Source organism: Artibeus jamaicensis, unplaced genomic scaffold (assembly GCF_021234435.1).
Source record: "Artibeus jamaicensis isolate MK-2021 breed Jamaican fruit bat unplaced genomic scaffold, CSHL_Jam_final contig_233, whole genome shotgun sequence".
Taxonomy (NCBI): Eukaryota; Metazoa; Chordata; class Mammalia; order Chiroptera; family Phyllostomidae; genus Artibeus; species Artibeus jamaicensis.
This window is the reverse complement of record NW_026521486.1, coordinates 42,580,606-42,606,626: the sequence shown is the minus strand read 5'-3', so window position 1 is coordinate 42,606,626 and position 26,021 is coordinate 42,580,606. Positions and strand designations below refer to the sequence as shown.

The 26,021-nt window shown below is 37.1% G+C and overlaps 1 protein-coding gene across 2 annotated transcripts in view; it reads right to left on the bottom strand.

Annotated features, from left to right (window-relative positions):
- PDZRN4 (PDZ domain containing ring finger 4) overlaps positions 1-26,021 on the bottom strand; it is a 328,124-nt gene that overhangs the window by 17,803 nt on the left and 284,300 nt on the right. For both annotated transcript variants that reach the window (XM_053661858.1, XM_037135022.2), the window contains one exon: positions 1,077-1,175. In XM_053661858.1, the coding sequence (XP_053517833.1) occupies positions 1,077-1,175 (99 nt within the window). The remainder of the gene's footprint in view (positions 1-1,076; positions 1,176-26,021) is intronic.

Genomic DNA, 26,021 nt, shown 5'->3' with positions numbered 1-26,021 from the left:
TATATAAACCAGACATTTTCTGTAGATTTTCTCATTACAAGAACCAGCCAGTAAATTCTTTGGTAAAGTGATAGAGTAATGTTTACATTTGTAGAGCTGTATAGTTTTCTAAGTGCGCTAATTACATTACCTTTTACGTATGTATTATAAACACCGCTACAAAAACAATGAGATAAGCATTGTCGTACTAAGTTTCTAAGTGAGGAAGCCAAAGCTCAGTAAGTCAGGTAATGTTTTCAAGAACGTGGCCAAGAAAACTTGAAAGAGCATTGAACAGCAATTAGTATCTGGTTTGTCTAAATCCTGCATATTTATATTTATATAAGCATATAAATATTTATATGCATATATAGAGGAGTTAGGTAAATATGCATGTACATATACATATATACATACATGTGTTTACAAAGTTATATAATTTTTAATCTTAAGTATATATAATTAAAAATATACCTTACCCTTTCTGATAAAAAGATTTTTTTGGGAGTTTTAAATAATCACCTATAATAATAAATTTTGCTTCCCATTTTTCAAAGTAATTAACACAGAGGGTGTTTCACATTTAAGCACCTCATTTTTTTTCAAAAGTAATGATGGGGTTGAATGAAAACAAACTAATAGATGATGCATTCCTTGAATACTTAAATTTATTAGTCCCGTCAGCAGAGTGAAATATGTGACTGTTGTGAATATCAGATTTAGAACAATTAGCCACTGCTATTGTTAACAGAACCAATAGAAGACATGGTAGAATGGAAGGACAAATGTTTGCTGATCAGAAACTTTGCCCCACCTCCTGCATACTTATGGGAATTTATTCAAATTTAGACAATGTCACTATTTTTGCTTTTTCTCCTTACTGGGATTTTGTGGTGAAAGCATCCACATTAAACAAGCTGATAATAATTTCGTTACGTGGGCAACATAATTTACTTTCCTAATTGAAAGTGACAAGTATTGGAACATGGCCAATTCTTCACATTCAAGCCTCCCAAGGATTTTTCTCATTGTGCAGTTGTTTTACTCCATTCCTCATAGTCTCCCTCCTCTCACCTGCCCTCCATGGCATTTCTTACCTCGCTGACATAAATGCCAGTGTCTTCTTCATCATCTGTTCGGTAACAGACGGTCAGACCCAGCTTCTCTTGACTGCTAACACGGCACAACTCAACCTCCTGAGAAAAACACACACACAATGACATTTATCTCAGAGAGAATTCCCACAGCAAAATGGAGAACTCTCTGGCACTCTGGGCTACCATGGGACATGTCCACAATTATTGCCCAATATTTGAAATAAAGTTGTTATCTAAATCACCAAAGTTTACCTCCAATGTTTTTTTACATATTCAAGCCAGTGTTTTAAATTGTGCTGTAAAGTTGAAAATGTGCAATTTTTCACATTAAATCATAAACTTAAAACTTCTTTGAACTCACACAATGAAGTATAAACAAAGTATGCATACAGCAAAAAGATGGAATCAATAAAATATTTGCAAATGTTTATAAAAATATTGAGAATCACTGTGCTTTTTATATTTTTATAAAACAAAACATAGTTCAAATAAAAACAGACTCAGTTGGATTCTACATTAATTCTTCTTTTGAGTTCTATACAACATGATAGTTAGCAAGTATTTTGTGTGGCATAGGTCAAGGTTTTCTATTATTTGGAGGAAGTTCTTGTCCTTGGGATAAAAATGGTTCATCCAGGCTGAAGGGAGAGACATCAGCAATCATGTGGGCAGAGGCAATGATTCAAAATGTAGCAGCAAATGAACAAGGAAATACGTTTATTGAAACACATGGCTAAGGGGCTTGAAATGTCAGTCCTTAGGTAATGTATGTTGAATCTATTTCCTGAATGGCATTCAGTAAAATAATAATAAATTTCAGTGTATTTCAGTTTTATATAATGAAATAGAATTATACAAGTACTACTCTCAGAAGCAGATGACTTTAGGATAAATTGCAAAATTCTAAGGACTAAAACACAAATTGGTACCCTCATCATGGAGAACTGGTTCCTACTGAATGGAGAATATAAGGCCATTTAGTAAATAATCAGATGAGAAAGGACAAAGTAAAATTAAATTGAAAGTGAAGTCTGGACCAAGTTTCCAGAACCCAGGCTCTGTGGGAATTACAAACTTGTCTGTCTTGCTTAATGCTCTTTCTCCAGGGTCTAGATCAGGGATTTGCTGAGGGTGGACACTCAGCAAATGCTCGTTGAAGGGCGATTGTTCCTATTTCAAAATATTTCCTAATGCTTGTAACTTTTTGTAAATAATTAAGTAGTTTTTCCTCTTTAATTGGAGGTAGTGTGTGTGTGTGTGTGTGTGTGTGTGTGTGTGTGTGTGTGTGTGTGAATAAAAAGATTTTGAAGGTCGATAATAATAAAGTATCCCCTTAACTATTTATAATCTCAAATAATTACCAGGACTAAACAAAGAAAAGTTTACTTTAAACAAGAAGACAACTACCAGGATACTCTGCTACATTTGAAGACGTGTCCTCCCTTTCAATATGACATTTCAGCAAAGTCTTTGTCTTTGAATAATAACCATTTGTTTTAATGACATACTAAAAACCATAGGTAAATCATTAGCATGGGTAGACTATGACAACCTCCAGTGACCGATAATTTCACAGCTAATATGAAATCAAATAAAATTTAAATCTTCTATCTTGAGGCATGTACCGCAAATTGGTGAAATACATGAAACTGTGAAGAATGATGACTTTCTAACTGGTGGGCAAAGACACTCTAAATTTCATTACAGTGGTTAAAAAGGGCACAGAGTATGCTAAAAAATTTTTTAAAAAGATGGAAAATCTTTTCACCTAAATATAAAATAGGAAAAAGTGACATGATCGGGCACCAGAAGCAGAAAGTAATACCAAGCTAGGATATTTTCAAAACTAGTAATAATTAATGCCTCCAGAGGGAAAGAACGCCTGGCTAAAACTGTAACATTAAGAAGGAATTACAGCAACAGAAGAGCTTCAATTACAGCAATGAAGTACACAGTTAAGGAGTAAAGAAGTTTGTGATTCCTAAGAGGCCTACAAGGAAACCTAAACACTCCATAAAGAGCTGGGCCTGGGACCTTTAAATTCAGGCAAATGAAGAGCGGCAGCCAGTGCTGAGCCCACTGACTTTTCAGTGTCCTTCCCAGGGCACAGGGGGATCTCCCTTCCCTGTGGGAAGGCGTTTCCAGAAAGGAGCATGCTTTTCGTGAATGTTTTCTCTACTTTTCCAGCGGTGTGCCCAGGCCTGGTGTTTGTACAGAAGATGCATATCACAATATTTTGCAATTAAATGGAGCTGATATGGGAACATAAAAAGGGCAGAATCTTCCTGTAAGACTTCAATACCACACATAAAAGCGTTTACCCATGAATCATGGGGGAAAGGAGATTAAGATCCTGAGGTCAAGATAACTTTTCAATATTGTCATTGTATTGGACCTAAGCCAACCCGTGGAACAGGCCTCAAATTTACCTACGGCATCATTACTTTCAATGTCTCCCTTTTAAAGATGCTCAACACCCTCATACTTCCTTTCAGCTTCCTGAAGTTCTGGAGGGCTGCCTATGTAGGTAACCAGAGGCAGTTCAGGTTTGCCACCTTACCTGTCTCCTAAAACAAATCTGGCTTTTGGCATGGTCTTCTATTCTCTTGAAAGGAACCCTTGAGATGCAAAGGTAACTGACAAATACATATTTCTTAGAGGGATCATTGCTAAAATTACTTAAAATGTGGGACACTGGTGCATACTAATAAAGACCGAAAATACGCAACTTTAATTCAAAAGACAAACTTTCTGGCAGCATGATTACCCGGCTGTGAAGGAGGTTTCAGGGAGGTTCCCCGAGGCCACAACCCAGGCCCCACGCCAGCCCCGAGTGTGCGCCTGTGTCTGTCCTCGTCTGAGACTGCCTCTGACATTACACATTTCGCAGTGGTGCCCAGAAGCATACATTTTAGAATCAAAGTTACTTTAATTCTGTGACAAAATAGCTTATAAGCAGCTACCTGTAGACCATTTTGTTTGTACGAGGCAGAGGTGGCTTTGTAAAGCCTCATTATCCGAAAGGAATTCTCCGGCACAGGTTTAATTTAGCATTCCCTTCACGCTGCACCTCAGCCTCTGACTTCTGAAGAAACAACCTCCTGGTAATAGAGAATGTTTTCCCTAACAACTTTCATACCTCTCCCTCTGTCACTCGGAAGCCGTTTGATGAAAAACATAAAAGTGAAATGCTACCTTCTGTACATTTCGTGCACGGAGACGATTCACGGGCTATACAAATCAAAGCTGAGCCGGCGCGGATGGCACTGCTCACCGCCCATAAGTCATTCGTGACTCGGGTGGAAGAATCGCTTCATAGATCTGATGAAACTACACTCATTTTGGCTTCAATGTGCTTTAGGATGCTATGTTCTGGGAATATGTATAAAGTCCCTTTAAAAAAATCAAATCATGGTATCTAATCCTGTGAGGAATTGATTATATGGAGATGGAGGGAAGAGTATAAGATTAAAGTTCATTAGTAAAGCTTGCTGTGAATCATTCTTCTAATCTTAGAATGACAAGAGTGAGAATTTTACATAAATCGGTTACACTGCAGTGCTGGAAAATTTATATATATTTAGTTTTTTACGATTGGGCCTGGGGAAAATCAAGGAAAAGAAAAGAGAAGAAAGTACATTTTGCTTTCTAGAAAGGACTCTCTCTTGGGGCTCGAAGCCTGCCATGATTTTTTAAGCAAATTGTTTCCAAACTCTGAAGAACTCTGAGGTCTAGACCCTAAAGGCTTTTCCCCTGAGTGAGAAAAGTCCATGGCTGTCAGTAACTACTCAAGTTTGAAGAGGAGACAGGATTTGACAGGATGGTCACTGATATTAATTAACAATCGTGGGAGAGAGGGGTCTGTGTGTCCATATTTTCTGTTTTATTTCATTCATTTTGCTGTTTTTTATTTCTCAGACAACATATGTAAGTTTAATATTAGTCGTACATTATTGCCTTCCATTTTGTGTTGTTGGTTAGTAAGTAGAGAAACACTATGCTTAGATGTTTCCACAACACATTTATTTAAAAATTAATTAAGCAGAAAATATGGAAATTTTCACCCCCACAAGTAAGAGAAGCCTAGATACTCTATTGTGAAAATATTGCTTCAATGTCATTCTCTTCTGGATAATGAAAACCACATGTAACACTTAGTAAGAAATAAATAATAAAACTTCTGGAATACCCAAATTGCTATTACAGCATTTCAGGCCATACGCCCCAACTCTAAACCCACATAACAAGTTGCTGCAGCTAATAATTCGGTCACTTTTCACAGAGACATTAGAGTGAAAGCAAAAGGAATGTGGCCGACGTCTTTGCACGAACATCCTGAACCCCAACCCCTGATTCGATGGCTTCTTTTTCAGTGACATGGTTATGAAATGTGGGCAGTGTTTAATCCCCAATTTCCTATTCTTACAGACCTTCTGGATTCTTTGGGAAATAAAGCCGTCACATTTGTTTATGACCTAGGTTGTCTGCTTCTCACTGTGGGCTCTGAATTGCCTTAGGAAGTCATAAATTACCCATTTTGAATGGATTTTTTTACCTTAGCAAAGATGAAAGAGTGATTTTGTTTATACTTTATAATTGGTGGAGGAAATAGATTCATGATGGCAGTAATCAATAATCGGTATTGTGAATGGTGGGCCAGGAACAGAAACTTAAATCCAGGTGAGTGTGCGAGACGATGCATCAGATTTCTATTGTTACTTCTGCTGCGCCAACCAGAGAATCAGGCCCATGGCCCGGAGACCTGTCCCTCCAAGAGCTTTTGCCCAGCCCTGCCCTGTCTAAGCCAAAGAACAAAAGCATGGGAGGAAACCAGGGAAACGCTTCTATTTATATCAGATAAAGGTCTTTTCTCTTTTGGTTATGTAGCTTTTGAGAAAACTGCAGTTGCTTTTAGGTGTTAGGATCATGTAGTTTACCTTTGTAAGAATCCAGAAATTCAGGTTTTTAAAAATATTTAACTGCTGCTAAGTTTTGAACGACCATTAAAATGATCATTTGTTAGCTTACAAATGGCACTGCTAAATATCCAGTCATTTGAGGCTGGATTTTGTGATTTATTTGTTAGCTCTTGGGTGGGTGGGTGTTCCATCAAAATAGCTCAACATGCCATAAACAATGTGCAAAACAGACTATTGATAAAATGTCATTTCCATAGTTGCTTTACTTATAAAACATCTGCTTTAAGCACTCCACTCTTTGATCAGCTCGGATACTCTTGCATTCCCACTCTTTGCCCTTGCACTAGACCTTGAACGTAATGACCCTTCCACTTCTTACTATCAATAATTCTGTCATGCCCTCTCTTCTCTCCTTGCCCAGCATGGAATCCATAGTTAGTCATAACAATCTGTTGTACAGATCCACAACTCCCTCGTTGTTTTCTGACTCCACTGTAGCACCGAGCCAAAGGTCAATCATGGTTAAGCCCAATTATACACTTCCTATATTCCTACCTGAGCAGCTGTGTGGTCCTGGAAGAAAATGCACAACCACAGCAGTCACACTGACTGCTCTCACTGTAAATCTGCTACCACAGTTCTCAGTTCTCAAATGGGCCATCAGTGCTGCCTGACAATCACACTGTATTTCCCCTGTCAGGTGTACTTCTTTTCTCAAATTTCCAACAGACCCTGTCCACCACTCTCAGCTGATGACCTCACTTCAGAGTTCACTGGACATTGGCATATCATTACCACTTCAACTTTCTGCTCTCCCATTCTGGTATTCCACACCTCTTTCCTCTGCTCCAGTGCCTTCTCTCTCTTCACTTGTAGCCAATCATCCTGTTCCATGCCTCATGGAAAAAAAGAAGTGATGAAATTGAAACTACTTCATCTTCCCTCCACTCAGAACATTAGTCTAAATTCATCTGTAACCATCTTACAGTTTGTACTTTCATTATAATGAAAGAAAGACATCCAATTCTACCAAAAGCCAGTGCCTCCTCCCCTCATTCTCTATTATTCCTTTTTTAATTTTTTCAGAGTTTTTCTCATGGAATGATTCCTTCTCTTTCTCTTGTGTTATCAGTTTTTCTTTCCTTATTAGATCATTTTCATTGCTATACACACACCCGAAAAAGCATTAATAAAGCAACCTAGGTTAGGCTAGGCGAAAATCCAATAGAGAAGGTGATCGGCTCTAGGTTGGGGTTGCTGGAAAAACCTAAAAAAAAACACCTTGAAAGAGATGATGAAATTGACCTTGGTGTTCATCAAAACTAAATTTCCATGCAGAGAATAGTTTTCACACAAAGACACAGAGATAGGAAAGAGTTTGTCATGTTAGAGGAGCTTTGTACTTAACGAGTATGAAGCTAAGGGTTTAAGATTTGGGTAGATGAGGTGGCGTGGCGAAAAATAGAACTGCAAAGGTAAACAGGGGTCATGCCATCAATGGAGTGCTGCAACATATTAAGTAACTTGGACTCTGCAAGAAGAAGAGAGGAGTGATTGAGAAAATACACTCTGACTTGCGGTTTGAAAAGATGGTTTCAGCAGAAGCATAGTGATCTTATTGGATCCTGTATGATTCGTTAATTCTCATGTAGCATGGAGCGCCTGAAGGGTACAAAAAAAGAGCACATTGGAGGTGGCAAAATCACTGATTGGAATGTGGGAAGCTGATAGAAGCCTGTTATGTAGGTAAGATGTGTGGAGACAAGGACAAGGTTGAGAAACTAACGTTTGCTGTAATGTAAACTGACTCAGGGTGATGAGCACAGGACTGTAGGCGAGAAGGGCTTGAATTGACAATTTTCTTCCTATTCTTTCAACCCTTCTTGTCTACAACACACTTAAAAAGAAGAAAGAGTACACCAAACTTTTACATGGAAGTACGGGCCATTCTCTGAGAGGCTCAAACATCTATCGTCATTTTGATAGCACTGCTTTTCACCCGGTCCTGCTGTCCATTGTATCTCAGGCCCTGGCTTTTGTAACTGTCTTTGCTTTGAATTACTGAAAATAGCTTGTTCCAAAGAAAGTGTTAACAGCATTTCTTTGAGATTAGCTCTGTGCTCTCTGCAAAGTAAAGAGTCAAAAAAGACAGGCTGTCCTTTTGTGCCTTGGTTGTTCCTGATTCAGTGACTGCACTTCTGCTGACACTTGGGGCCATGCTTTCGAGCTGCTGTGTTTTCGATAAAGACAATACCATCTGCTTTTGGATGCTGTTTTAAAGTGAACAAACAAACAAACAAAGACCCTTGTTGTTTTGAAGAGGCAGGAGTTCACTTGAAAAAGGCCAAATATCTGTTACCCAGCCGTAAGGATCCATAGCTCCTCCGGGGGGTGGGGTCAGCATGGCAGAGCAATAACAGCAAACTGTAACCATTCACAAAGTGGTCCTCCAGTGTACGTTGAAGGGAATTTAATAAACTAGGTTATAAATACGAACTTTGGGTGACAAGCTATGGTGGTAACAGTTATCAGTACTTTATCTAATGGGAAACAACGTCATTGGCAGCCAACACTTGGGAATACTGGAAGCCCTGTTAAATACTTGGTAAAGAAGCTGAGACGGATGTAGGGTATATGGGTAGGGACACAGTGGCAAAAAAGGCAGAAACAAGAAAAAAAGCTGCAGTGAAGGAGTATATTTAGGTTTTATAGGACTCAAAGACTGCTCCAAAGGACAGAGTTTAGGAGAGATTTTTACTGTAAACTTGGGCTAAACTTTAATAAAGGAAAAGACTGTGGGACATGTTAACAAACAGAGCTTTTTAAAAATTGAATGGGGATATTAATCTAAATTTATCGGATAACATTCCATTTATTATGCTTCGTGTTGGGTCAGTACGTTAACATGCAATGGAATTTTTTTGTGAAACATAGTGTAAATCCACTGTTTTCTTCACTGTGGGTCAGATTAGTTGTAAAAATTATTCAGAAACTACATTGTAAAACATTATATAGAATAAATCTGTGTTCCTGGAAGTGGATCAAAGGAAAAAGTTTTTTATATTATTATATTTTATACCTGATGTGTAATACATTGGTTGAACTATAATCAAATAATGAATTAAAATTTTTTTCTTACTACAAAAAGCCATAATACTGCCTGCCTTACTATGATCATCCAAAAATATGGCACCATATTCTAGTATCTGATGGTCAGTAAGAATCTTGATCCACAAGATTAATTTTTAAAAGATGCTGGTGTTCCACATCTCCAGATTAACACCACAGTATAAAATTAAAAAAAAAAACTTCTTTGTAAATACAAGGCGATTAATTCTGAATTCATGCATTAATCCACATTTGGTAGATTCTACATTTTGCCATAGGCCACAATCCCAAAGTGCCCAAAGAATTAATTTGATAGCACGGATTTGAGATTTTTCCTGTTCTATCTCTTCTTTTTTGGAACTGGCTCTCGTAGTTATTTTTTAATGCCAGTCTATTATGATACATGAAATGCACAGCATTTTTATTTTTCCTGGCAATAAAACTCTAATAACATGCATTAAAACCAATTAGCAGACCTGAATATCTCCTGATCTGATGAATGAGAAAGGAGGGTCTCCATTTATCTATTTCAGATATTATACATTGAATTCCAGACTGGGAGACGCCCCAGTCCATGTTGACACAACAGAAATTTGCCAGTCCTCCTCAGAACTTCCCTTTATCTGAAAACCATTCAGGAACTTTACCAGCATGTGTTATTAGGGAAACATAAAGGGAAGATTAACAAAGCAGAAGAAGAAGGGGAAATAAATAAACCTGTTGACAAGATGAACTTTATTTCATCAGCTGGTTACTGGAGCAGGAAATGCAGGCTTTTCTAATGAGGTACAGGGCTATTATTGCAAGTTTTTTTTTCCTAAGCTATTTCAGAGTGGTGGCTAAGAGCTTTTTCCATGGTCATCAAAACGGGAAAAAAATTACAAGACTTTTAAACCAGTCAAGGTCCCATAAATGTCATAATAATTGTTCCCAAATTATTTGTTTTCCTATTCTTGTTCTTGTTTGGAAAAGTAGCACTCTCATATAAGTAACTGTGTTCACATTACCTCGAAGATATTTCTGATCTAACCAAGGAAACTAAACATGAAAAATAGAACTATTACAAAATATAGCAAAAGGTTATAAAATATGGAAAAAAGCTTTGTGTTTTACTCAACTTTTCTACCTTTTCTTCAAAACACTGTCTGATGAGTTTTTTTAATCAAGAAGCAACATATGCTTTTTAAATAGACCTATTCTGAGGAAGGAGAAAGTTCATTTCAGGGAGCTATGTACATTCTTAAATACTAGAGCCACTCCCTCAAAATGCATATAACGTGACTTAAAGGCACAGTTGCATGTCCACATATTTTCTAAATTTGGTCATAGCGCCTGTTTGTACCCAGAGGATCCATAATTAACAGTAAACTGTGATATTTACCACCAATACTATTTTATTATTGTTTTAAAAATGCAATAGTTGATGGTATAAACTTCTGTGAGCTTGTAAATTTTCATAAGAATATATGTACTCTCACATAGGTACTAATTTTTGTTCTAGATGGTTTAATTTTCCCAGGGACTTGTGCATGGGTATGCAGCTGTATGTTTGCATAATCATGATGCTAGCTTGGGTCATTTTAAAGATACTTGAGTAGCATTTTATGACATTAGATAGATAATTAAATAAAATAAATAATCAGATTTAAAAAATTTATTTATTTATTAAAATTATTTTATGGCTGTTTGCTCAATGGCATTTTGAACTGCTGTTTCCTGGGGCCTTTGAAGAGTAGGCATGTTTCTCTGTTAATTGTTAAGAAGATCAGTCTGATCATGTGGACACTTGAAAATTAATTTCAATCATTGTATTATGTTTTCTGCAATTTGGTTTAAAAACTACATACAAAACCAGGTAGAATCATGAAAATTTACCTGACACATATCAGCATCTGCTCATTCCCTTATCATGTATAATAGCAAAATATCATAAATGTCCTCAGGGTCCACAATACCAGAGTTCCTGAATAAATAAGGAAATACTTAAACAATGGAATTTTATGACTGTGAAGAATTTGATAACATGAAAATGATCATGGTAAACACTAAATAATAAAGCAGCACACAAGCTTATATAACATATATTGTTTGCTCCTACACCCCCCATTTTTCCAGTCTCATAATAAAAAAAAAATTGGGCAGAGTAAGTTTGCTCCAGTTGCTGTTACAATGATGATTCATTTCTTTTTAAATATATCCTTGTATTTCCAAACACTCCTTATTTAAAATCAGAAAAATAAGTGTACACAACAGAAAGAAAAAGGAGCTCCTACCCTTTGCCACAGCATGGATGGAACTGGAGAGCACTATGCTAAGTGAAATAAGCCAGGTGGTGAAAGACAAATACCATATGATCTCATCTTTAAGCAGAACCTAATCAACAGAACAAACAAGTAAGCAAAATATAACCAGAGACATCGAAATTAAGAACAAGTTGACAGTAACCAGAGGGGAGGTGGAAGTGGATAATGGGAACAAAAGGGTGAAGGGTTTTTAGGAACAACTATAAAGGACACATGGACAAAACCAAGGGTGGGTGGAATCCAGGGGAGGGAGGTGGGGATGCCTGGGGTGTTGGGGAAAGGTAAGGGGAGGAGGCAGAAAACTGAACTTGAACAACAATAAAATTTAAAAGTATTTTAAAAATAATAAAAATGTAAAATATAAATATTACTCACTGAAAAAAAGTAATAATTAATATTATGCATATCATGAAGCTTCAGGTCTCTATTCTTTCCCTTCTACCTGATCATCCTTTTACCTGGAAAACACTGATTAAAAAGCAACAAAAGAATGTAATTTGATTAATTCAGTGGAGTGAGAAGAAAATAAACACAGTATCAAAGAACCACTGTGTGTGAGAAAGAAGCTCGAATGACTGTAGCGGCATGTCTCACCTAACCCACGAGCAACAGAGGAAAGTAGTTAATAGAACAAGGTCTTTGGAAAATGTAGGGTAGTGGTGTTGAGGTCTTAGGCAATAAATGAAGAACAATATGCAATCAATGAATTCTCAATACTTGGGAGTCTGCAATTTCAAAATGTTTCAGAGTTTAAAAACATTATTTTATCTTTATCTAAAGGAGCTATACATGCTAAATCTCAGTTATTTGTAAGACCAAAGTGCAGCCGATCTTTACAGCTGTGGAACACCAGCACCTGAAGTTCTCTGTGCCTGTTCTGGGGCCAAATCTCCACGTGTTGATGAACAGGTTGGACCTAAGGGTTCTCCACAAACCTGGTCATCTTCCCAGCCTGGCTAATAACATCACCATTGTGCTAATCAATCTGGTTTCAGTCTTCAGGATTAGCTGGTATTCTGCAACTTTGGCTTTTTGCAAATATTTGGTCATTGCCTACAAAATTATTCTTTTTTCCTTGTTGTTTCTATTCTTTCTGTTGTTTCTCTAGTTTGGCCCTCATTTTCTCTTTCTACATGTTCTACCTCCTTGAATCCATCTGCAGTGTTACTTATTGATTAATCTTTATAAAATTAATCTTTGAACATGTTGTTCCATGCTGAAAGGCACTAAATGGTTACTACTGATTATTGAATTAAGTGCAAGCTTCTATAACTGACTTTTCAGGTCCTCCGTACTTGGATCCCAAAGAACATTTTTCCCAACATCTCCTGCTCTTCTGCTCAAAGATCCAATGACCTAGCCAAACTGGAATAGGAGTCATTTCCATTCTGTCATGCACAAAAATGTGTGGCACCTCACTGTCCCAATTGAAATTCGACCTGTGAACTTTCAGAGCAGTGGCAATACATTCAGTTTTGTAGGACCCTGCAAGATGTAAGGACTCAGTGCCTACTTGTTGAATAATAGCATCCATTTCTACCCTACATGTACCCACCTATCAACTGTGCTATTTTCATAAACATTCATAGCTGTGAATATAAGTGAATTGTAGCTATGCATGCTAACTTGGATCAATAGGGTCACAATTTTGAGTAAAAAGTACAGGTTTCAGAAGAACACATTTCCTATGGCTGTATGTCTAGAAACATTGTTTCGAGACACACATTTATGTGACAAAATTATAAAGATAATCAAGGTACTGGCAAAAATCAAATTCAGGAGAGAGGTTACTGCTATCGGAGAAGATAAAGAGCAGGATTAGGGAGACGCACGCATAGGGCTAGAACATCAGGGTGATATTTTTTACCCCCTAGAACTGGATGTTCAGTAGACAGGTATTTATCCATCTCTATTTGAAGAAAAGTTGACCTTGAAGCACTGTAGTAATCAGACTCTTTTTAGACCTGCATTATAATCTTATGCTATTGTCCTATAGGTACACTAGAGAAGAAAGAAAAATAAAAGACATATTTTGGCTCTTTATAACACTAAAAGCATAAAGACAGGCCAAGGTCATCTTTCCTCCTGGGGTGGCTCTGGGAACATGTCATGTACCGTGTACATTCCATCTGGGCCAGTCAGACACGGCAACAGGGGACTGGGCGTCGGAGCTTCAGGACTGGCAGAAAGTACAACTGCCGCATTTGAAGCCAGAAGGAAGGAAAGTGTCCAATTTTATGGGGTAGCAGAAAAAAAGTTTTGAGAGTTTAGTTGAAACATACCCTATGAATTTCCAGAAGCTTCTGGGAGGACATGGAGAGGTGATGTGTGAAAATTTAAAAACTGTTGGAAAGAATACAGCCAGGAAAACACTGTGCTTTTTTTTTACCATCCGTGTTTTATCTAAACATAGGCATCTTCTAAGGAAACAGAGTAACTGTCATCTGTGCACTTAATGTGAATTAATACTGAGGGTAGTGATTTGTATATTTCTTTTCTGTCCATATTACCTTATATGATATAAAAATAAATATGGCATGAATGAATGCAAACACCCAACAGAACTCCCTATAAAACAACCTTTAAGTGTGTCTGGCACTAGATAGAAGGGATACCATTTTTAGGAACAAAAGAAGGCACATGACATCATAGCACTGCTATGCTCTTCTACTAGTCTTCTAATACCATTAGGTGTACCCAATTTTGACTCAATAACTAATCTAGGGCAAGTGTGTGTGTGAAGGAAGGGCCCGTGAAAGCATGTTTGTCTATGGATTTGTAAAGGGGACAGAAACATGTGATACAGAGACAGAGTGATTTATGTACACATGAAAACCCAGAAGCACACCCGTACAAACACACCCCTCTGGAACATACACCAGCTCCCAAAGGCTGTCCTTTCCAGCCAGGCCATGCCACTGGTATCCAGCACCCCAGGTAGCTGCTCTCTGTGAATGGTCCTGACTAAAAGGCAGAAATTCTGCAAATTACTTCTATAATGGGCAATGGAGAGGAAAAACTGGCTGAAATGCAACAGAGGAAAAGCCAATTTGAATCCTATAAAATGTTTTCTAATGGTGGAGGATATTAGGTCTTGGAATGATCTCAGCAGGAGAATGTAAATGTGTTGTTAGAGGAAGGACTTAAAAAAATCTCACAATGAAAAACTGATTTTAACTGTCAGTTGGGCAAACATCTGCAGCAGAGGAAAGGCAGGACATTTAGAACCTCCCAGCGTTATAACAATTGTTGAAAATGTATGTGTGACAGAGAAAATCTTGCCATTCACTGCTGGGTATTGAAAGGTAAAGGCCATTGTCATCTCAAATACTCATTCTTCACTTTCTAGGGAAAAAAGCTTAGTTTAGTCTTCAGAATATGGTTTTGTGACAGGGTGGTCTAGCAGCGAGAAGCAGCCGATGCCTGCCTTAATTAGGGTTTTCCTAACTGTTGCAAACCTTTCATTTAAAGAAAATGTTCATTTTAAGAATCTTCCACTTTCCACTGTGAAAGGAAGTTTTGTTAATGACCACACTGTGGGCAGACCAGTCTGGCCGCTGCTCCTAGAGTTCGGCTCTTCCTTTCCTAGAGTTTGTGAGCAGTGTGTTCATGCACATCAAAAATCACAATCCTATTTGCAAAGAAAAAGAAAGAAAGAAAGAAAGAAAGAAAGAAAGAAAGAAAGAAAGAAAGAAAGAAAGAAAGAAAGAACGGAAGGAAGGAAGGAAGGAAGGAAGGAAGGAAGGAAGGAAGAAAGAAAAAAAGAAAGAAAGAAAGGAAGGAAGGAAGGAAGGAAAGAAGGAAGGAAGGAAGGAAGGAAGGAAGGAAGGAAGGAAGGAAGGAAGGAAGGAAGGAAGGCAGAAAAAAATGTATCATGCAGAAGCACTATGGACTTCTCATTAGTGCTGGGTGGTCCTCTGAGACTTCCATTTCTTTCCTTTGCAAAGGTGGATAAAGTTTAAATACATTCCTGTGCATTTAATTTAAAAATATCAGCCACTCTATTGTTCAGAATAAAGTTCTTTTAATAAAAAAGTCTTAATTCCTCAGATACCTTCCATGTATGAGGTAATGAACATTTTAGGACTTTGGAAGTATGCTTCACAGTAATCCCTTAGGTCTTTCTATTTCACAGAATTTACTACCTATTTTGCTAAATGCCTACAGAGAGTTGGTCAAGTTCATGCTTTTCCACTTAAAGCTATGGAAACTCTTCAGTTGTGAAAACAGCTTAATGAAAGTAACCTCCTTATCCTCCTCTGCACTCGCAGACTTTTCAGGAATGAATGTCTCATATAAGTAGGCATGGCCTCCATGCGTTTTGGGGCTATTTGGGTGAAAAAGAGGTCTTGGAGTGAGGCAGACCAGTCTAGAGGTAAACAGGCTGCAATTGCTGTCAGCGGTGACATTACAAATACAACAGCATTCCCTGCTGTCGTCTCACTTATCAGTTTTGACAGGTGACTGTCTTGTCTCCCTGGAACATTCATCAAAGAGGACAAATCGTGCTAGTGTCAAGCTTGCCAGCATGACTTTGGTTGTAGTTGACTGTAAAGAAAATAGGGCTCATAAGCACTTGTCATGCAGGGGAAAAGTAACAGTCTACCTGAACCGTTTTTGCTTATTTAAAAAAATGCCAATTCATTCATTTGTTCATTCATTCATTCATTCATTCAAATCTATACTATTCCCACCATCTCAGTTCATACCCTTTTCACTTCACACCTGGACAAATAAAAAATGACCTCTACTTTGTCTTTTGGGGGGTTTTGTTCCTCAAAATTTGTTTACACTCTTGCAAAATGGGTCTGTCTGGAATACCAATCTGACTCCATCATGCCCCTTTTAACATGGAATTTTCTTTCTATTTCCTGTAGTATAAAGCTTAAGTTTCACTTTATGACATAAATAGTATTTCCTTATCTGGCCCCTTCATACTTGACCAGCTTCACCCCGTATCTTTCTTCACATCTCAAACTTACTGCCCAGGTAGACTGAACTATTTGTAGTTCCTTGAACCTGCTGTGCCTGATGCCTTTACAAGCTTGCACTTGCTTTTGCCCTAAATGTCTGCTTGCTCCACATTCTTCTTAGGTGACATTTCCTCTCTGACCATTCCCCAAAGACTTAGTCACTGGTTTGTTCCTCTGTGCCACTCATGTATTTTATTATTGTGTATGTCTCACAGTAATGTGATTATATGTCTTCCTGTTTCTACATTTAGACTGTGATCTCCTTGATGGAAGATAGTACCTCCTTTATTTTTGGCCTACCAGTGCTCAGCATAGAATCTGAAATATCCTATTGCTCAAAAATATTTTTTCTGACTATCTGAGTGCTCATAGCTGCAAGTAAAACATACATCATACTAGAAGTGGAAGTCATTTCAAAATCTTTGTGTCTGAGAGAAAATTTAATGTAATATGAAAAATAAAATGTAAAAAGCCTGCATGTTTAATTATTTATTATGGAATACCATGCTCTGTGTTTGCATGCAGAAGGTTTGAGACCTTAGACTGCAATTTTCTTTTCTTATTTTTTCCAAGCTTTTATTGAAGTGTTACTGACATACAGAAAATTTGAAGGTATAAAACGTGATGATTTGGTTTGTGTATATATTGTGAAATGACTATCACTCTACACTTACCTAATATCTCTGTTCCCTCACCTAATTACACTTTTTCTTAACTTTCAAGGGTATCATACGGTATGGTTAACTGGGTTTCCGAAACTCACACAGTAACTGGAAGGCTGTGCCCTTAACCGACGTCTCCCTGCGTCTCCCACCACCCACTCCCTGGAAGCTGCCATTCTGCTGTCTACTTTTTTGAGTTAGTTTTTCTTTTTTTAAAGATTCCACACATAAATGAGGACCTGTAGTACTTGTCTTTCTCTGTCTGTCCAGCTTATTTTACTAAGCATAATGGCCTCAGTCCATTCACACTGCTGCAAATGGCAAGATTTTCTTCTATTTTCTATTTGAATAATATTCTATAGGATGTAGATATCACATTTTCTTCATCCATTCATCTGTCAGTGGACACTTAGGTTGTTTCCATGTCTTGGCTATTGTGAATAATGCTGCAATGAACATGGGGTACAGATATCTCTTTGAGGTAGTGATTTCATTTACTTTGGATATATACCCATAAATGGGACTGCTGAGTCATATGGTAGGTGTATTTTTAACTTTTTGAGGAAACTCCATACTGTTTTCCAGACTGGCTGCTCCAGTCTACATTCCCACTAAGTTATTAGGGGGCAATTTTAAATTAATAAATAGAGTGTGCATAAAGTTGTAAAACTGAGGAAGGAGACAAGTTTGTGACATAGAGTATATAGGAAACTTCAAAAGCAATAACATATTTAAGTAATTTAGTAAATATTGACAAAATTTCTTTAATTATCAGGAATTTATGGTTAATAAGATGATCTAATGTTGTGCCAAGTCTTTCCTTAATCCTCCACATTCCAACAATTATCACTCTTCAATTTTGCTTCAGATCTATCCCTGTACCGAATTTTCCACTACTGCTACTACTGCTGCCACCACCACACTGCTACTACTAGGTTTACCTTTACTCTAGTCTAAAAAAACCGGATACTTCTTATGTTTAAAATAAAAAAAATCACTTTAAAGACACATACTGCACACATACCTAATGAGAGACATGCAAAGTTGGAAGAAAGGAACTGAAAGTCATGGGAGAAACTAACATACCCTGATGCTATCACAGACTGTCTTCTCCTCTTCTGTTCCAAACCCTGGAGTGTATAAGAAAATTGCTTTAAAAAAATTCACAATGATGCTTTAAAATAAGAAAAGGAAGCCTTGATGGATTGGAAACTATGGGAAATCTCAGGAAGATGAAAAGCAGAAGGGATCACATTAGAGCCTGAGGGTTGAACAAGAGAGAACGAGAACCAAGGGGTTGACTGGAAAGCAACAGAACCAGCAAGGCTCCGAGCTTGGAGCTCCAGACACATAGCGGGTGGAGGTGCAATCTACACTGTACGTTTCTCCAGCTCCATTCTCCCTGCCAGATCAGAACACCAAGAGCCACTGGTCAGCTTGCTTACCCCTCCCCATAGCTCTACTAGATAAGGTTGTAGTAACCCTAAACTTAGAGATAGTAAACTGAGTTACACCTGGGCAGAGCTGTCATAGGATTGGAAGGTGAGGCAGGGGGCTCTTATGGAGGTAAAGGAAGAGGAGCATTTCAGGAAGATGCAGATGGCCAACGGCACCAAATGCTGCCAAAAGGATAAGCAAGTACAAGGTATACCTGGATTCAGTCATTCAGTTATTAATTTTCATCCTCAAATCACATTTTAATGGACTGAGAAATAAAGTGAGATTTTTAAAAAGTGACAGAGAGCCTAACTATTCTTTTAAGATGTTTAAGAAAAGGAAGAATAAGTAGATGGAAGTCAGAGATCCAAATAGGCTTCATTCTGGGCCTTTTTTAAAAATAAAGGACACATGTATTTGGACCTGCTGTGACACTCACATTATCTTTCCTGTGTGCCACTCACAACTGATGTTTCAGATACTTGCACTGAGACCCTACCACCCATAAGGCAAAATTTCTCTCCTGAAGGTTTGTTTTATTCTTTCTCCTTGAGTATTCTCAACTCAAGGTGATAAAATTAAGAATTATTATGGTTAAATGTTATATACATATGCAGAATATAACATATTATATATAACATACAAACACACATATAACATTACATATATATTCCAGCCATTATATTACATGTTCTCATACATTATCTTATTTGATATTAAGGAATATTTATTGTTAATGATATTTTCTTTGCACAGAAGATGAACCCAAGGCTCAGAGAGGTCACCTGGGTACTGAACAATGGAGTTTGACTTGAACTGATTCCAAATATACTTAAACATAATTTTTTCTTTTGATCAGAGTGTTGCAATAGGCCCTTTATTTGTTAGGAACAAAAATTTTGAAGGGTTTCTTGCAAATTAATTGGTAGGTTATTTATAGGGGACAATAAATAAAGACTTAATGAAAGCAATTTATTTTATACAGTTGAAAAATAAGCAAAATTGTTTGGGTATCACAAAATCTAGACTCTCTGTCAGGTAATTGATCTGATGATAGCCATCAGCTCACCCTGCATTATGGTACAGACATCTACACTTTGTTTTATAGCTACTATACAGTTATGCATGTGTTCAAGATCATTAAGAAAAATGACAGGGAATGACTCTAAAATAATGTTTCTACACCTGAGAAAAACCCCTGAGAGAACATATGACCTTCACTGTTGTGACAGACAAAAAGAATGGAGCCTGAATCTGGAATGGTCACTCTGACTCAGAAATGGAAATAGTGTTCATCCTTTTCCTTTTCTGAGAATATTCACATGTACTGCTACTTATATGAATTATACTTGGTCTGTGGACCTATTTACCCATCCAACATAGGGTTTTATTGCATGCAACTGCATCACTAAAAATATGTAGGGTGGATAAATCTCAAAACACATCATTTGAAAAATGACCTTCATATAGACCTTCATATAGACCTTCAAATGAACACAGAAGAGAGTAAGCAATGGAAACTTTGACAGTCACCTGGGTTCTATTAAGTAGAGAAACAAAATTTTGGAGTCTTATCAACTTTCATTTAGGAGGGAGAGATTTTATTACTTTCTGTGCATATCAGACAGGAAGTAGGTAGATCTTTCCTAACTAGAAACAGCACTGTTTTCACTCAGGGAATCACAGTTTTTTTCAGAATTTCCCGACTAGATTCCTCATATGTTCTTAAAGCATATTTAAAACTTTTGTTTAAAAGGATTTACCACTGTGTTTACTTGGCAGGTATTCATGTATAAGTCAATAAAAGGAGAAATTCTTTAAGGATTATGAGCTTCCTGGCTATAAAAAGGCTCAACAGCTGTTCCTGGATCCTGTAGTTACTCACAAACATCCTCTTGGAAAAACACTATCCTTCCATGGTTATTTAGAAGTTCCAGACTTTTCTCATAAGATAAACTACAGGTAATCACTCTTTTTAGTGTGTTTATAAGATAAAGATGGAATATTAGATACTCTTGATAATTATACACTCTAAAAAATAACACATACTCATTATATGCCAAAGGGGAATTTTCATAGGGAAATAAAGGAATGAATATCTATTACTTTTATAATCATAAAATATTTTTAAGAGAAAAAAATCTTATGGAGTACCTGCTACTTATTAACTTCCTGTGAGAGATAAATTTTTAACTTTCATATACTTCTCTTTTCTTTGTCAAATAAATTGTATATGCCTCTATAACCTTCTTCTGGTTCAATTGTACCATGTCAAAGTTCTATGAATTTTAATTCTCTGCTATCTAAACAGTACTCAATTGTTTTTTAATTCATTTTTTATTTTAAAGATCTGCTTCTAATATCTCTTAACCATTGATTACTAAAATTCCTTTTATATTTGAAAAAAGAGCTCTTATGATTCTCCTTTAAAAACTACATTAAAAAAGGTTTCTGTAGCAAATTCTTTTCTTTTTTTTTTGTTATTGCTTCTTATAAAATTTTTTATTTCCCCCTGGGAAGAATCTGTGGCTTTAAAACTTGGTCTTCTGAGGAAAATGCAAGAATAAATGGATTCAATGTATTTTACAGAATAAAGAAAAAAGTTAAGATTTAGCTTTCAACACTTTGCTACTGAAAAACAAACAGAAATGTGAAAAGAGAATATCTACAAAAGGGTAAGAATAATGAAATGAAAGCACAGGGAAAAGAGTACTTGTGAGACTGGTCAAATTTTAACTTTGGCTGCTGAATAATTCTGCTATAGAACTCCACATCACGGTTAGGCTTGGGTTCCCAAACAATAGCTTCCATGACCTGGTCAGCATCAAATCTAAACCCATATTGCCTGAAATATCCTGTCCTAACAGAGAAAATCTGCTCATTTAAAATCTGATGATGCAAATAAGAAAGGGTCATATCTCAGTCTAATAAAAGTGGTACCAATTTTTTTGCCATTTAGCTTCACATTTTCCCAGTCTCTCCTTTACATGATGAATACAGGTATAGATTATTTCTTGCTGTATTTCTAAAAACCACTGTCCAGTGCTTCATCTGCAAACATAATGATCACTGATATTTTTCTGTCGGTTTAAAATGAATCAAAACACTTCCTTCCTTCATCACTACATTCCAAATGGCCTACTGGCCAATGAAGAGGCAGAGTCAGAGGTTTTGTGGCTTGTGTGCCTGTGTGTATGTGTGGTATTTTTAGTCATGTTTAGTAGAGCAATAAATAACCATTTCCAATTTAAGCTAGAAAAATTATTATCACATTTTAAATTTGAAGGATATTTAATTTAAAGAATTTTTAAAATTTTAATTTGAAGAATTAATATTTAATTTGAAGAATAAAACAACTGTATGAAAAGTGAGAACATCTGAAGAGCTTCAGTTCTAAACTCCCTTAAAAATTTAAACTTCAGACTTGCTAACCTGCAAGTATATTTAGGATTTAGTCATTGCTTCAATCATTCTACTATATACTTGGTGCTTGAATGACAAAGATGCACAATATAAGGTCCTCTACACTGCAAAAGCTTGGAGACTTATGGGTTAGCCCAAAGAGAGAACAAATAATAATAATATAATAAGGCAAGTGGAAGAGGATACGAAGATCAGAAATCAAGACCTAATGCTTATTTAAACTTTTTAAAAACTATATATTTTATTGATTATGCCATTACAGTTGTTTTATTCCCCCCTTCAATGCCCTCCACACTGCACATCCCTCCCCTACCATTCCCCACCTTTAGTTTATGTCCATGTGTCTCAAGTTCTTTAGCTTCTACATTTCCCATACTATTCTTGCCCTCCCCCTATCTCTCTTCTATCTACTGTCTATGCTACTTATTTTCTGTACCTTCTCCCCCCTTCTCCTTCTCCCACTCCCATGTTGCTAACCCTCCATGTGATCTTCATTTCTATAGTTTTCTCCTGATCTAGCTGTCCTCTTAGTTTGCTTTTGTTTTAGGTGTGGTTGTTAATAACTGTGAGTTTGCTGTCCTTTCACTGTTCATCTTTTTTATCTTCTTTTTCTTAGGTAAGTCCCTTTAACATTTCATATAATAAGAACTTGGTGATGATGAACTCCTTGAATTTGACCTTATCCGAGAAGCACTTTATCTGTCCTTCCATTCTAAATGAAACCTTTGCTGGATAGAGCAATCTTGGATGTAGGTCTTTGGATTTCATGACTTGGAATACTTCTTTCCAGCCCCTTCTTGCCTGTAAGGTCTCTTTTGAGAAATCTGCTGACAGTCTGATGGGAACTCCTTTGTAGGTGACTGTCCCCTTATCTCTTGCTGCTTCTAGGATTCTCTCCTTCATTTTAATCTTGGCTAATATAATTATGATGTGCCTTGGTGTGTTCCTTCTTGAGTCCAATTTCTTTGGGACTCTCTGAGCTTCCTGGATTTCCTGGAAGTCTATTTCCTTTGCCAGATTGGGGAAATTTTCCTTTATTATTTGTTCAAATAAGTTTTCCACTGGTGGCTGTTCCTTTCCTTCTTCTGGTACCCCTATAATTCAGATGTTGGAGTGTTTAAAGATGTCCTGGAGGTTCCTAAGACTCTCCTCATTTTTCTGAATTCTTGTTTCTTCATATTTTTCTGTTTGGTCATTTTTTCCTTCCTTCTTCTCTGCTCCCTTGATTTGAATTTCAGTTCCCTTTCCATTACTGTTGGTTTCCTGTGCATTTCCCTTCATTTCAATTAGTTTAGCCTTCATATGTTCCTCTAATTTGTGACTAAAATCAACCATTTCTGTGAGCATCCTGATCACCAGTGTTTTGAACTGTGCATCTGAAAGTTTGGCTATTTCTTCATCACTTAGATTTATCGGCTCAGGGGCTCTGAGTTGTTCTTGAGCCATGTTTTGATCTGTCTGTGCCTGTTATATATGAGGAGAGGCGCCTTAGGTGTTCACGAGGGTGGGGCCACCCAGGTCACTGGTTTGTGACCTGTATGTGGGGTGGGGTCAGAGAGGGAGCAATGGCGATCCTCTCTGCTCGCCCAGTCCGCCTCACTGCTCGCCCCCGCCTGCTTACCCGAGCCCAAATGTGCGAGCCTGGTGCCCTGCACTGGCTGGGCCTGTGCAGTCTGTCTCAACGCTTGCCTCTTCACTGGTTTATCTGTGTGCAAATGCGCAACTGACTGCAGACAGCCAGCCTCACCTCTTCCCTGGGTTCCACCTGTAGCTAGCCTGCACCTGGGATCCGCACCCTGGGCTGCCTGTGCACCGCCTGGGTCAGGGAATCTTTTTTGCTTGACCCGCTTAGCTGCTGACTTCGCCCCTCTCACTGGTTTAGCTGAGCAGTTCATTATTTTTGGACTCCATACTCAATTTTCCGTGTAGTTTTGTTGTGTTTATTGTTGTTAAAACTTTATTATTTTTAGATTTGGTTGTATGAGGACACAAAGTGTTCCCACCTATGCCTCCATGAAGATTGACATTTTATTATGCATCTTTCTGACCACAATGGCACACATATAAAAATCAATAACAATAGAAAAGCTGGAAAATTCACAGTTGTACGGAAATCAACATGCACTGCTCAACAGCCAATGGCCAAAGAAGAAATCAAAAGGGGAATCACAGCAATGCTTGAAACGAATGAAACACAATGTGCCAAAATCTATGCAATGAAACAAAAGTAGGCCTAAGAGGGAAGTTAGGATGACAAAAGCCTATGTTAAGTAGAAAGAAAGATCTAAAATACACAAGCTGATTTTATATTTCAAGGAACTAGAAAAAGAATAACAGAATACCCCCGAAGTTATAAAAAAGAATATAATAGAAATAAATGAAATAGAGACCAGAGAAACAACAGAAATGGTTGATGAAGGTAAATGCTGACTTTTTGAAGATATACAAAATTGACATACCTTTACCAGACTAAGAAAAAAAAAGACAAGATTCAAATAAAATCAGGAATGAAAGAGAAAACATTATAATTGAGACCACTAAATACAAAGGACCACAAGAGACTGCCATAAGTAAATATACAACAACAAACTAGATGACTTAGAAGAATAAATTTCTGGAATCGTACAAACTACCGAGACTTAATCATGAAGACATAAACAACATGAGCAGTAAAGTGAGCAGGAGATTGAGACAGCAATAAAAATCTCCCAACAAAGAAAAGCCCAGGACCAGATGGTTCTACTGGTGAGTCTATGAAACCTTTAAAGAAGAAATAATTCCAATCCTCATCAATTCTTCCAAAAATTTAAAGAGAAGGGAACATTTCCAAACCCATTTTACAAGGCCAGTATTACCCTGGTACCCAAACTGGATAAAGACACTACAAAACAAGAAAAATACAGGCCAATATCCCTAATGAATATAGGTGCAAAAATTCTCAAGAAAATATAGGTAAACTGAATTCAACAGCACATTACAAGAATCTTACAGAGTGATCTAGTAGGATTTATCCTCGAAATGCATGAATGATTCAACATATGCAAATCAATAAATGTGATGTACCACATTACTAGAATGAAAGATAAAAATCATATGATCATCTCAATAGATGCATTAGACCAAAAAGCATTAGACCAAATTCAACATTCTTTCATGACAAAAACTCTTAACTAATTGGGTATAGGTGGAATGTACCTCAATATTATACTGGCCAAACATGAGAAGCCCACATCTAACATACACAGTGGTGAAAGGTTGAAAGCTTTTCCTCTGAGATGAAGAACAAGACGAGGGTGACTCCCACTACTCCTGCTGCCAGAGCAATTAGGCAAAAAGAAGGAATAAAAGGCATCCCAATCAGAGAGGAAGAAAATTGTCTATGCATATAATATGATCTTATATGTAGAAAATCCTAAAGATCTCATGAAAAACTGTGTGAATTAATAAATTCAATAGAATTGCAGAATACAAAATCAACATGTGGTAAGCAGTTGAGTTTCTAAACACTAAGAATAAAATAGCTAAAAAAGAAAGAAAATCACCCCACTCACAATAGCATCAAAAACAGTAAAATACTTAGAAGTAAATTTAACCGAGGATGTAAAATATCTGTACACTAAAAACGATAAGACTTTGATGAAAAGATATTTGAAAAAGAGAAATAAATGGAAAGATATCCTGTGTTCATAGATCAGGAGAATTAATGCTGTTACAATGTCCACATTATACAAAGCCACAGCTAGACTTAGTGTAATCCCTTTCAAAATTCCAGTGGCATTTTTCACAGAAATGGGAAACTATCCCAAAATTGTGTGGAACCATAACAGACTTCAAAGGTTAAAAGCAGTCTCGAGAAATACGGACAAAGCTAGAGGCATTTCTAATGGGTGAATTTATAAGAGTTAACTTGTTCTAAACACAAAAGCTAACGTCAGACAATATGAAGAGGTGTACCACCTGTACCAACTGGTACGGTATGGTACTAGACAGTGACCAATATGACCACTAGACAGTGGCCATAGGAGTGTATGTGCACTTCTCATAAAAACCTATAAAATGTGGTTGATGTGTTTGAAATGTTAAAATATATGTAAAATTTTAAAGAATTTGTCTATGCATT